Below are 12,646 nucleotides of genomic sequence, written 5' to 3'. Positions count from 1 at the left end.
CACTGGTTAGATGTTGGGCTGGCCACGAATGTTCTGCTGTTGGTTGCATGGCCCTTTATAATAATATCTGTGACCTATTTAGAGGGCCCTGTCCATGCCAGGCCCTGGGCTGGGCTTTCTCCCTACATAATTGTATCTGGCCAAGCCAAGACTTCACTGCGAACCTGCTGGGCATCAGAGCCTGTGGAAACCGTGGCAATAGATTGAAAGGTAGTAAGGTGTAATGGTTAGGGCACCAGAATGGGTATGTTCCTGTACTGTCTCCACCTCGGCTAAGTAGGGTCTGCTGATTACTCCCATTTAGGAGATGGGAAACCTTCTTCTTCCTTTTTTCTTTTTTTGAGACAGGGTCTCACTCTGTCACCTGGGCTGGAATACAGTGGTGCAATCAGGGCTCACTGCAATCTCCACCTCCCCAGCTCAAGCAATCCTCTTATTTCAGCCTCTTTAGTTGCTGGGACTTCAGGCACGCACCACCATGCCCAGCTAATTTTTAAAAATAGGGAGATGAGGTCTCCCCATGTTGCCCAGGCTGGTCTCAAACTCCTGGGCTGGAGCAATCCTCTTGCCTCAGCCTCCCAAGGTGTTGGGATTATAGTTGTAAGCCACCAAGCCTGGTCAGTAAACCATCTTCTAATGAACATTCAGATCATTTTGCTGAAGGTCACATAGTTCAGAAAAAGCAGAGGCAGGATTTGCCTGATTCCAGCTAGTGGGCTTGTTGTCACTGCTCTTTAGAAAGCTTACTGACTACACTACTCTTGGGCGATAGCTGCACGGGGCTGTACCTGGCTAGTGGAGAGGACAAACCGGTTGCTCATCAGGTAGGTTTCATCCATGAACATCTCGGGCAGCTCCTTGCACATGGCCCGGGCCAGCTCCCGCAGTGCCAGCAGGTGGTTGTCAATGGCCATCCCTGTTATGGCCTGTGTAGTTGGGGACAAAGAACAGGAGATGAGAAGTGGGCCCCCTGCACCTCCTTGTTCCCTCCTCTGTAGTCTACAGGACTACTGGTGACTCCAGCAGCCACGGCTCATGCTTACCCAGTGCCTGCTGCCAACAATGTGTATGAGTGGCTGCTCAGGACTGACCGCTCTACCATGCGGCCTCTGCTCCTGGGCCCTTGCGCATTTCCACATGCACTGAATGAGTCCAGAGCAGGTTGGGTTCTAGCTTGAGACATCTGAGCTAAAGGTTAGTGAGTCTGAGCATCCCCTACACAACTACATCCGCCTGGTTCTCTAAGTGGAAAGAATGGGGCTGGCCTGGTCTTCTCAACTACCAACTGCTTGGGCAGGGAGAGAGTTTGGGAAGAAGGCTGTGTGCAGAGCTTGGAGACTACCGGATCCTGTGCAAGCATTGTGAAGGGCGTCCCAGGCTGTCCTGAACAGACTCTCACCACAACCAGCGCTGTCTCCTCCAGTAGAAGCCCAGGGAACAAGAGATAGAGGATAGACGGTGTGAGATCTGTTACTGAATCTTGGCTGCTATTTCATGGCTCAGGATCAATTCATTTAAACTGGATCCATAATCTAAGAAATCGTTTTGAGACAGGAACTAGACCCCTTAGCAGGCTCAGCTGACATTTTCAAGGGGAAAGAGCCTGTTGAATGATAAAAGTTCTTTTTCTTTTTATCACAAGATATTTAAACTTTTATCAAAGGATAGAAATATAGAGAAAGCTCCAGGATGTCAATGTAGGAGGGGTTCACGGAGGGTGAGGTGTCCGGAAGTGGGGCCGGGTACTCATTCTACAGCTCCCCCACTTGAGGCTGGGTATGTAGTATGCACACTGGTTTTTTGGACTGCATGTTTATTTGGAGCAATTCTAGGGGCTGATGGAGACTCAGGGGGCCACCCTGACCCATAGTAATCACTTTTGGGTCAACATCAGGGTAACTGTGAGTAACTCTTGGGGTTTCACAGTTCTGTAGGATGGCCAGTTAGCTGTCAAAGCCCTGCACAGGAGGAAACTTCCCATTCACAATGAACTTGGTATAGGTTTACAAGGCACGTTTAGGGATTTGACAGCTGTTCTCTTTCAGTTGCGAATGAATGCATAAAGATGACTCAGGCTCTGGTCTCTCTGAACGCACCTAATTAGAGGCTGAAAAGACAAACATTACACAACCACAGCTCACTTTAGACGTGCCCTACCTGTTAGGACAGAAGGAAAGAACGGTGAGCCCATCTATGAAGGAGACTACTCTTTTAATTTCTCTGGTTTCCTCTATTTAATTCCTGATTTCTGTTGGTCCATAGAAGCAGCTTCCCTGTGAACAGTCAACTCACCCCTCTTTTCGCCACCTTGGAATAACTGTAGCAAGGGAGACTGAGTTCACAGGTTGTTTGGCTCAGAGCCATGAGTAATAACGAGTAAAATGACTTATAATTCAGTCTTTCATTCATTCATTTAAGGAATCTTAATTGAGTGCCTACTATATGCCTGGTGCCGCGGGTCCTGTAGCCACAACAGAGAACAAGACAGTTGTAGACTCAGTCCTTGTGGAGCTTATGGTGTAGTGGGGGACAGATTTCATCAACCATGCAAAAAAACATGATCATAAACTCAAGTGTGAGGAAGGGAAAACATAGAACAGTGGGAGAGTAAGTGATGGGGGCTCTGGACCACCTTGCCATTGGAACTTTATTTCTCCACGACCACTGGCAAATATGCTTACCAGTTATTAGGTTTCCTTGCTTCTTTCCCCCTTTCCTTACCCTCCATGTCCAACCACACACTAGATTCACATCCTAAGCATCTTTGTATCTCTCCTTTCCCCAAACCCATCTCTTTGATTTGGTTGTTCTCATCAACTTAAAATTGTTAACACAACCCTATGGCAATGCTTTGGAGGGTGTTTTCCTAGACATTTTAATAAATTTAAAGTTGTTATTGTCATATATTTATATCGTTTAGAAATCCAAATAAACCAAAAGCCTAGGTCATTTTGCCAGCACGGATTCCTACCCCACAGAGGTAATTCCTTACAGTCTTTTAGCTATTTCTTTTGGGTATATACTTTCTTTCCTCCAAACATATGCTTAGGTTACCACTACTGAATTTCTCAGTTTTACCTATAATCTTCTTGTTATAGACAGTGAAATTTCAGCTCTTTTTTTTTTTTTCTGAGATGGAGTCTCACTCTGTCGCCTAGGCTGGAGTGCAGTGGCGCGATCTCGGCTCACTGCAGCCTCTGCCTCCTGGGTTCATGCCATTCTCCTGCCTCAGCTTTCTGAGTAGCTGGGACTACAGGCACCCGCCACCACACCTGGCTAATTGTTTTGTATTTTTAATAGAGATGGGGTTTCACCGTGTTAGCCAGGATGGTCTCGATCTCCTGACCTTGTGATCCACCTGCCTCGGCCTCCCAAAGTGCTGGGATTACAGGCGTGAGCCACTGCGCCCGGCCAATTTCAGCTCTTTTATGACCCCACTCCCCCAGCACACTTCTACTCTCCCATCTTCCCAATAAGATTATGTTTTAACTCTTTGTAGTTTGATCAAGATACAGCATAATCATGTATACAGAACGATATACATAAGTATAATTAAGCAAGTATTCACAGCTGGGTCATGTAGTGTACTATGATTAGATTTCCTTTCTTATTGAATTTTTTGTTTTCCCTAGAATTGACAATGTATAAATTATTTTTTTACTTCCTTAGCTTTCCATGTATCTGTTTTATTTATTTATTTATTTACTTTTGAGATGGAGTTTTGCTTTTTCACCCAGGCTGGAGTGAAGCGGCGTGATCTCAGCTGACTGCAACTTCCACCCCCTGGGTTCAAGTGATTCTCCTGCCTCAGCCTCCTGAGTAGCTGGGATTACAGGTATGTGCCACCACACCTGGCTATTTTTTGTATTTTTAGTAGAGATGGGGTTTTGCCATGTTGGCCAGGCTGGTCTTGAATTCCTGACCTCAGGTGATCCACCCACCTCGGTCTCCCAAGGTGCTAGGATTACAGGCATGAGCCACTGTGCCAGGCCCCATGTATCTGTTTCTAATTGATTCCTAAACATGCAGCAAGAATTTCATTTGTCCTCTCACTTCTTGCTTCTTTATGGACTGATTGCTCTCTAGGTGTACTCAACAACTGTTGATTTGTGATCTCCTTTTACTGTCATCCTGCGGGCACCCCTCTATCTTTTTCTTGTGTTAAATCTTCTGGTTTTTTTCAGCCTATGATTTCCTCTTTTATGTTTTATTTTCTCACTTTAGAAGTCTACATTCTCCAGTAGCTTTATGAGAAATGGTGCTTAATAAGTAAAATGTTTGAGACTTTCTCTGTCTAAAAATATCTTTGATGTATCTTCAAACTTGATGACAGTTTAGCTGGGTATGAAATGTGTGTTGAAGGTCACTTTCTCTCAGAATTTGAAGACACTGCTCTTTTTATCTTCCACCTTCCAATGATGCTGTTCAGAAATTAATTACATCTTTTTTATGGATCTTTGTATTTGATTTTTTTATCCTCTGATAGATTTTAGAATCTTCTCTTCATGTTTAGTGTTGTGAAATTTCCTTTGCTATGAGTCTTTTCCATCTATTAAGCAAGTTATTTGGAATATTATTCTCCTGGACTAAGCCTCTTTTCTCTCTTATATTTCATCTCTTTATTGTGTTGATATTTTGGGGATATTATCTCAGATTATCTTCTAATTCTTCCACTGAATTTTTTTCTACCATATTTTCCCCCAGAGTTATTTTTATTTTCTGAAAAATGTTTTTAGTTTCCTATCATATATAGATGTAATAACTCCTTTTATTTTTCAGAGAATCTCAATGATCACTTTTAAACTGTTCAATTGTTTCTTGTACTTTTTTCATTTCAAGTTTTTGTTTGTTTGTTTGTTTGTTTTTTGAGAAGGAGTCTTGCTGTGTCACCCAGGCTGGAGTGCAGTGGTGCAATCTCAGCTCACTGCAACTTCCGACTCCCGGGTTCAAGTGATTCTCCTGCCTCAGCCTCCCTAGTAGCTGGGATTACAGGCATGTGCCACCACACTTGGATAATTTTGTTGTTGTTGGTGGTGTTTTGGTTTGTTTTGTTTTTTGAGATGGAGTTTCACTCTTGTTGCCCAGACTGAAGTACAATGGCGTGATCTTGGCTCACTGCAACCTCCACCTCCCGGGTTCAAGCTATTCTCCTGCCTCAGCCTTCCCGAGTAGCTGGGATTGCAGGCATGCGCAACCACGCCTGGCTAATTTTTTGTATTTTTAGTAGAAAAGTGGTTTCTCCATGTTGGTCAGGCTGGACTTGAACTCCCAACCTCAGGTGATCCGCCTGCCTCAGCCTCCCAAAGTGCTGGGATTACAGGTGTGAGCCACCACACCTGGCCTTTTTTGTATTTTTAGTAGAGACAGGGTTTCACCATTTTGGCCAGGCTGGTCTCGATCTCCTGACCTCAGGTGATCTGCCTGCCTTGGCCTCCCAAATTGCTGGGATTACAGGCATAAGCCACTGTGCCTGATCCATTTTAAGTTTTTTTAAAAAGATTTTTTTAATTAGCAAAAATATTTGTTGGTGTTGGTTTTACTCTTTTATGTCTCCTCAATGTCGGAGGATCTATGGCTATTTGTATTTAAGAATAAAGCACTGAAAATATGATTAGAAGATTTATGTATGATAATGTATTTGTTAACCTGGGGGCTTCACTGTCCTTACAGTAGCTCTTCTTCAATATTAAAATGGTTCTTAACTAGCAGCTCTGCCTCTTGGCAAACCACTACCTCATCTGCTGACCAGGCTCTTTCACTGTGGGCCCCAACCATTAGTTTCTGTGAGTGTTCTCTCTTGGCTTGGTCAATTTTACCACAGAGAAATCTTCTAATCTCCTGCTTGGTGAGGGATGGTTACAGAGCTACTTCCCAGTGTGTATGGAGCTGAGTGGCTGAAGGGCTTAATAGTAAGTAAGAAGAAAGTAGTAAGACTTTAATTAACCAATTAATTTCCGTACAGTATTCCCTCCCTCAGCCATGCTTAGTGTCCTCAAGTCTGGAGTCCTTCTGCTTCAGCCTCTCCAGAGAATGAACTTCTAGCCCACCACTGGGGAGGGGGGCTAGTAGCCTGGCTGCCTGGGGTGGTAGAGAGGAACTGAGGGTCTAACTGCTTTTTATATAGATCATCAACTGCTATGGTTTGGATGTTTGGGTCCTGTCCAAACTTCATGTGTTGAAACTTAATGGTATGATAGTATTAGAAGGTGGGACCTTCAGGAGGTGATTAGGTCATAAACGGGTTTAAGGCTCTTATACAAGAGGCTGTACACAGTGTTCAGCCCTCGGCCTTTCCACCTTCCACTATGTGAGGACACAGCACTTATCCCCTCAGGAGAATGCAGCAACATGGCACCATCTTGGAAGCACAGAGCAGGCTTTGCCAGACACTGAACCTTCTGGCACCTTGATCTTGGACGTCCGACCTCCAGAACTTTAAAAAATAATTATCTGTTCTTCATAAATTACCCAGTCTCCCAAGCTTCTCTCACTGTTTGCTGAGTCAGTCGCCATGTGTTCTACTTTCCAGCTCTAACATGTTGCTGCCACTCCTTTCCTGTTCTCTTTGCCCTGGTGTATTTACGGCTTTCAAAAATCCCTTGCTGTTGTTTTTGGAGGGTTTCAGAGAGAGTGACAGTAACCCTGTGTGCAGTCCACCATGCGCGAAGAGTTTCTTCCACCAAGAGGAGGAGTTTACGACTTTCCCTTCACCCTGCCCCTGTCCTACTCCAGTCCAAACACCAGCTCTTCCTCCATATTAGGAAGGTTCTTAACCAGCAACTCTGCCTCTCAGCAAACATTCCCACCCCCAATTCCAACCAGTCCTTCTTCCACCCAGTCACCATAACACACTTTGTAACAGGGAAATCCAACATCTCCCCTGCCCCACTGTCCTTTGCAAGCTGTGCTCTGCTTTTCCTCGAATGGGTCTTATTCTCTTAAGGCTCTCAGTCTTTGCACGTGGTGCCCTTCTTGAGCCATCTTTCCCTTCTGTGTCTGCCTGACAAGCCTCTCTTCATCCTTTGTGGCTCACAGGAAGCACCACTTTCCCTGGGAATTCTTCCTGGCTTTCCCAAGCAGAGGAAACAGCTGGCTCCTCCATGTCCCCTGCTACTTTCTGAGGGCTCTTTTCACATGGGTTTGGTGTTCACGTTGAAGGGCCTCTTCTCCCAACTACATGGTAACCTCCCTAAGGACAGGGCTTATGGACTTCATATTTTGTTTCCTAGCACCCAGCACCTTGCCTGGCATAAAGCATGAAGACCAAAAAAAAAAAAAAAACAAAAAAACAAAACCCACTGAATACATGAGTGGGTGCTATGTTTTCCCCAAATAGAACAAACACTGAAGTATTTAGATGAATTAGGGACCTAGCAACTGAATTAGAGAGAAGTCTATGTTGGCTAGTTCTAAAATCCAGAAATGCATTGTTTCTTTTTTCAAGTATCTATAGTGAAATTTGTTCAGCTCCTTCTCATAGATTATATGATCCTTCAAAGACTGTATTAGAATGACTTGCAATGCAGGTATTGATGAGCAGCCCAAGTCACTGCTTATTCTCTATTTTGCTATTGCAAACAATAGCTTTGCAGTGCCAGAAAATGAATTATTTCTCTAAGCTAGAGAAACATTTCCCTTGCAAGTTTGATTTCCCTATTAATTTTCAGCAAAGACTTTTTATTCACAGGTAGTATAAATGAATATACAGAGAATGAGAGGCAAAAGCAGCCCTAGGTGGGAACAGATACTGTTTTGCCTGAGATTGGGGAAGGTGTGTGACCCCCACCGCTTGCCAGGCTTGAGCCCCTTCCCCTCACAGTTGACTCCTCTTGTATTAACTGCAAGATGCTATACATATTAGGTGCTATTATTGTCATTATGGTTGTTTCAAAGGGTTTGAAAAGTGGTAACTTTTGTATTCTTATAAAATCCATGTCAAAAGCAGGAATGCTATGTTACTTAGGTTCTAAAACGAAGAAACAAGAGACCGAGTGGTGAAGCGGCCTTGCCAAGTCCCTGAGTAACAGGTGGCTGGGCCCTCACACAGGGTCTTATGCCGTGGTGCCCATTCTGGCAGGCCCCAGGCACAGCTCAAGTACAGTGTTGTGAGGTGGTGCGACGTCACTCACCATGACTGTGTACGCAGTCTGGGCATGGATGGCATCCTTCAGGAGCAGAAGCTTCTCAGAAGCCTGTCAACAGAACACAGAGGCAGCGTGGGGTTTAAAAGGCTGCTTGGAGCCAAAGTGTCTGGTGGTCAGAGGGCCGAGCCCACTGCAACCCAGGGCAACCACAGCAGCCTCACTGGTTTCCTGTGGCCGTGGGGTGGGGTGGGACTTACTGGCACAGCAGCCTTGTGGTCAGTCATGGCTCTCACAAAAGCCAGTGCCTCTGGAGTGGCCGATCTGATGTTGTCCACGCGTCCCTCCTGGAATCGGCGGATGGACGCGCTCTCGTAGGTGGGCACCAGTCTTCGGTGGAGCCTGCGTGGGATGAAGGATGAATGGCACATGGTAATTTATTCTTGGGAAATCATAAACTCGGAAAGAAAAATTGCCTCAGCAAGCTTTATTTTCACAGCCCTGACTTGACTTGGCAGAATATTTCATTTTAATATTAATAGAATTCTAGAGGGAATTCCCAAAGATGACGCTGGGGAGTCTCCCACATGGAGAGCCATGTTTGCTTATATACACCCGGGGATGCTGCACTGACATAAAATAAAGAAGTGACGGGTAGCGCTTCAAAAAAAATTCCCAACCTGGTGGGAAACCTAGAGTTTTCTGTGAGACCTGAGTGTTTGATGAATAGCACAGAATGGAATAATTGTGTAATTAATCATTCCCACCTATGAGGGAATCCTGTTTTATTTAAACTGATTCAAGCATGACCTCCAGAGGGAGGCAGGGAGGGGCCTTAATGGTGGTAAGCGTAAACGGCTGTCCAGGCCCTCCCTTCCAGGGGCAACTGGGCTTCTGACAGACCCATGGGCACCATGGCTGTGCCTCTCCTCCCTGATGACTGTGTCCTGAGCAGCAGTGGCCGCTTCCCCACCAGCCAGGGGACTCCTCTGTCCTTATGCATGGTAACTGGGCCAGCGTCCCTGGGCTTGCACCCCTGGTGGGCACACTCCCTTTCTCACCACTTGGTAAAGTCCTTGATGTTGGGAGTGGGGGAGGAAAAAAGACACAGAGCTTGGAGAGAAGCAGTGACAGCCCAGTGTCACCCAGCAAGTCGTGGCCCCACATCTCAGCCCTCTCAGGATGTCTCTCCCTCACTGGCTGGGCTCCTGGAGGTTTGGGAAGGCCATGTCCAATTCTGCAGGGTGTGTGACACTGTCTTGCTTGGTGAGCAAGGGAATGACCTTCCTGTACACTCTGACATATTTCCCCAAGACTCTGGCAAGGAGCTCCTGTCCTGTCTCTATGGTCCCTGGAGGCAAACACCATCACTGCCCAGTCATTGACCAACCCGAATTCAGGCAGCCTCTAGGTTTCTGCTGAATCTGGGGGCAGATAAAAACAATTGTGATTATTACAGCTTAGAGCCTGAAGAATGCTGCTCATGGGAAGCAGATCCTCTTTGGCCATTCGATGAACCCAGGAGCCTCTGGCTATGTCCTTTCCTGGCCTTGTCCAGTGACAGCACAGCCCACAGGCAGGTGGAGGAGGGGTGCATTGTGCAGGCTGCACTGTCCCCCTCAGCTCTGGATCTGAAACTTGGAAGTGCTCATAGTAGAGAGGTCCCGAGCAGCTGGTCTTAGTGGCATCCCCAGTCGAGGCTCCGGCAGGATGCTGACCTCACGGCCTATCTCGGCCCCATGCCCTCTGAGTATCAGAAGGCACTGACCACCATTCCAAATGCCAGGCAGGTCCTGCAGCATCTCAGTACTGGTGAGGTTTCTGCCTCTTCAAGTCTCAGCAGCAAGCCCAGTCCTCATGTGGGATGACATCGGCCTTCCCCAAGGTGTACCGACAGGACAGACACTCAAAGTGGCTGCACTCACTTCCTTGAGAATTACAGCCCCGCAGGGGACACTGGGCTGCTGTGTCTGCATGGGTGCTGCCTGTTCATTAGTGAGAATGCCTTGCCCTAGCTTTACTGCAGGGTAACGTTATGCCCTTCATGGAAGTTGCAAACTGAAAGCAGGTTGGAGGGCAGAGCTTTACCGTTCATAGCAGGCAGTTGATGAGCCGCTGCTTCTGCAGCCCTGGAACTGTCAGGAGCTGGCCCCATCTCCAGGAAGATCTATTTCACATTTTGGTTTCTTCGCCTCCTGTAAGGCTAATTGACCTCTCCCCCTGCCTTCACTCCTGATTTCCCTACTATTCACCCCTTCCCCGACACACAGCTACCTGGGCCACCAGGTCTAAATCCCAGACCTGGCCGGACCACTTCTGGCTAAACCTCCCGTCTGTGATTCAGTCTCTGGCACCTACTCTGTGCCAGGTATGGTGTGGGTGCTAGGGACTCAGAGGCATGCGAGATGCCCAGAATGTCAGGGTTGCGGGGATAGTCTAGAAAACAAAGCCAGCAAACCTGCAAACAAGATAATTCACATGAGTAACAATTGCCTGAAAGAAAAAGAAAATTCAATGTGGTATGACAGAGAATGGGTGGCAAGGGGGCCACAGGGGGCTGCATTAGATAAGGGGGTGGGGAAAGGCTTCGAGGGATGGAAACTGGGCTGGAAAGGGCTGGTGCGTGTGGAGGGTGGTGACCCTGAGCCCACACGCACACCTTCCGTGGGTGGCAGAGGCACAGCCAGGGCAAAGGTCAGGAGGCAGGAGAGAGCTGGGGGTGTGGGAGGGCCTCAGTTGGGGCCAGTCCACAGGGGGCACTTCTAAGCCTGGCTTTTGTTCTAAGCCTGGTGTGAAGGCACTGGGAAGTTTCATGTGGAAAGTAATCTAGTCTGATTTGCATATTTCAAAGTTCACTCTTCATGAAGACAGGATTACCAGGGGCAACACTGGAAGCAGTGACCCTAGGGAAGTGCTGCCGTTGGCTAAGCATGAGCTGATGGTGGCCTGGGAGGGGCCAATGGCAGTGGAGGTGGAGGGCAGGTGAGAGACATTTGGAGGAGAACGGATATGGCAGTGTGCGGGGATACGAGAAAGGGCAGAATCAAGGATGAGTCCAAAATCTTTGTCTTGATCAGCTGGGGGAGCTGCTGGTTCCATTTCCTTAGCAAGATTGGGAAGACTGGGGAGGAACAGGTTGCAGCAATAGGGCTTGGGTGAGGTGGGGGAAATTGGGATGGAGAGCAGCCCCCCAACCCCAACCATGGTCCTCATCCCCTCCTGGCTCTTCTCAGCTCTACACTCCAGTCCTTTGGAGCTCCGTGCCCCTGTGCCATCACCCAGGCAGTTCCCTGAGGTTGGATTTGTAACCCAGTTCAGTCTGCTCCTCCTTCATGCAGCCTCAGTCCCTCTCCAGTCTTCCAGGCCCACAGAAGGCTGTCCCTCCCTCCAGGATGCTTCTAGACCCTAGATCCTACAGCACTGTGTCCGTCAGCCCTCCAGGGTACAGACTCACTCCACCTTCACTCACCTGTAGAAGGCCAGCTGGAGGGCCACCTGGATGAAGGCATCAGGGCTGCATTTCTGCTTCTTAATGAATGTTTTCCCATAGTTGTCAAACTTATAGACAATGAAGTCAAGGTTCTTTACTATTCTGAGGAAGAAAAAGAAAAGATGTTTTTATTGCATGCAAAACAGTATGCATGCATCTGGGGTTTCCCCGGGCTTCTAGAGCCTGGTCTGTGTCCTAGCGTTCTGGAAGGTGCGGACGTAGTCCCTGCCCTTCAGGAGTGCACTGAGGTGTCAGAGACATGCCTTGACCTATGAAAGTGTCAGAAGACAAACCAGGCCAGGACTACTATGACCCAAGGTGAGCTCAGCTGAGTGGAGTGTCGGCCCTGCTCTGGAGAGTGGGTGGGGAGGTGGGCCTGGCTGTGTTAGTGAGGCAGGGATTCACTGTGACACAGGTGACATGCCCGGGATTTTGTAATTCACTGTCGGAGTAACAGGAACATTTTCCAAGTCTGCACTGAGACTCTGGAGCACTGGCTGACCCTCATATTGAACAATCTCCTCCTCCATCAGGAGTCTGGGGTCTGGGCTGACTGCCCACTGGAGCAGTGTCTGGCAAGGTCTATGTGCCTCCCCACTGGAGAGCGCATAGCCTGAGTGGGAACACCGAGCCCACATGCACACCTTCCGTCGGGACTCCATGCTCCCTGCCTGCCTCTCCTTGAAGTATTCCTCCTGCTCACAGCAGCTCAGCTCTCGGTGGGGCCAGGTGCTAGGAACACAGGGGGACTTGGAGGAGACCCAGTTCCCATGAGTACTCGCCCCTCAGACCTACCTGTTGACAGAGTCTGGGACAGACTGAGCTCACTATCACCACAGCCACCTGGAAACCTCTCCCCCAAGCTGTGCCCACTCGGGCCTCACCCACTTGTATGGGCCCCTCAGGACCCCCAGGAAGAAGCCTCCTGCTTCCCCATCCATGGGCCTTTCCTGGCTCTCCTCAGCCTCTGGAGGGTGGAGCTGGGGGCCTTGGGGAACGTGGGGTCTGCTCAGGTCCCTGGAAGTGAGTGGACTCCTTCACCCGCTGAGGACTCAGCAGCCCACCAGCTCACTGC

General features: G+C 48.1%; 1 protein-coding gene across 2 annotated transcripts in view; it reads right to left on the bottom strand.

Moving 5' to 3' along the window:
* Positions 1-12,646, bottom strand: part of CHAT (choline O-acetyltransferase) — a 53,483-nt gene that overhangs the window by 4,368 nt on the left and 36,469 nt on the right. For both annotated transcript variants that reach the window (XM_016918274.4, XM_063781773.1), the window contains 4 exons: positions 11,551-11,673; positions 8,342-8,483; positions 8,130-8,192; positions 789-926 (listed from right to left, as the gene is read on the bottom strand). In XM_016918274.4, coding sequence (XP_016773763.1) covers positions 789-926; positions 8,130-8,192; positions 8,342-8,483; positions 11,551-11,673 — 466 coding nt within the window. The remainder of the gene's footprint in view (positions 1-788; positions 927-8,129; positions 8,193-8,341; positions 8,484-11,550; positions 11,674-12,646) is intronic.

Source organism: Pan troglodytes, chromosome 8, assembly GCF_028858775.2.
Source record: "Pan troglodytes isolate AG18354 chromosome 8, NHGRI_mPanTro3-v2.0_pri, whole genome shotgun sequence".
Taxonomy (NCBI): domain Eukaryota; kingdom Metazoa; phylum Chordata; class Mammalia; order Primates; family Hominidae; genus Pan; species Pan troglodytes.
Note: the sequence above shows the minus strand (reverse complement) of the source record. Positions and strands in the feature narration are given on the sequence as shown.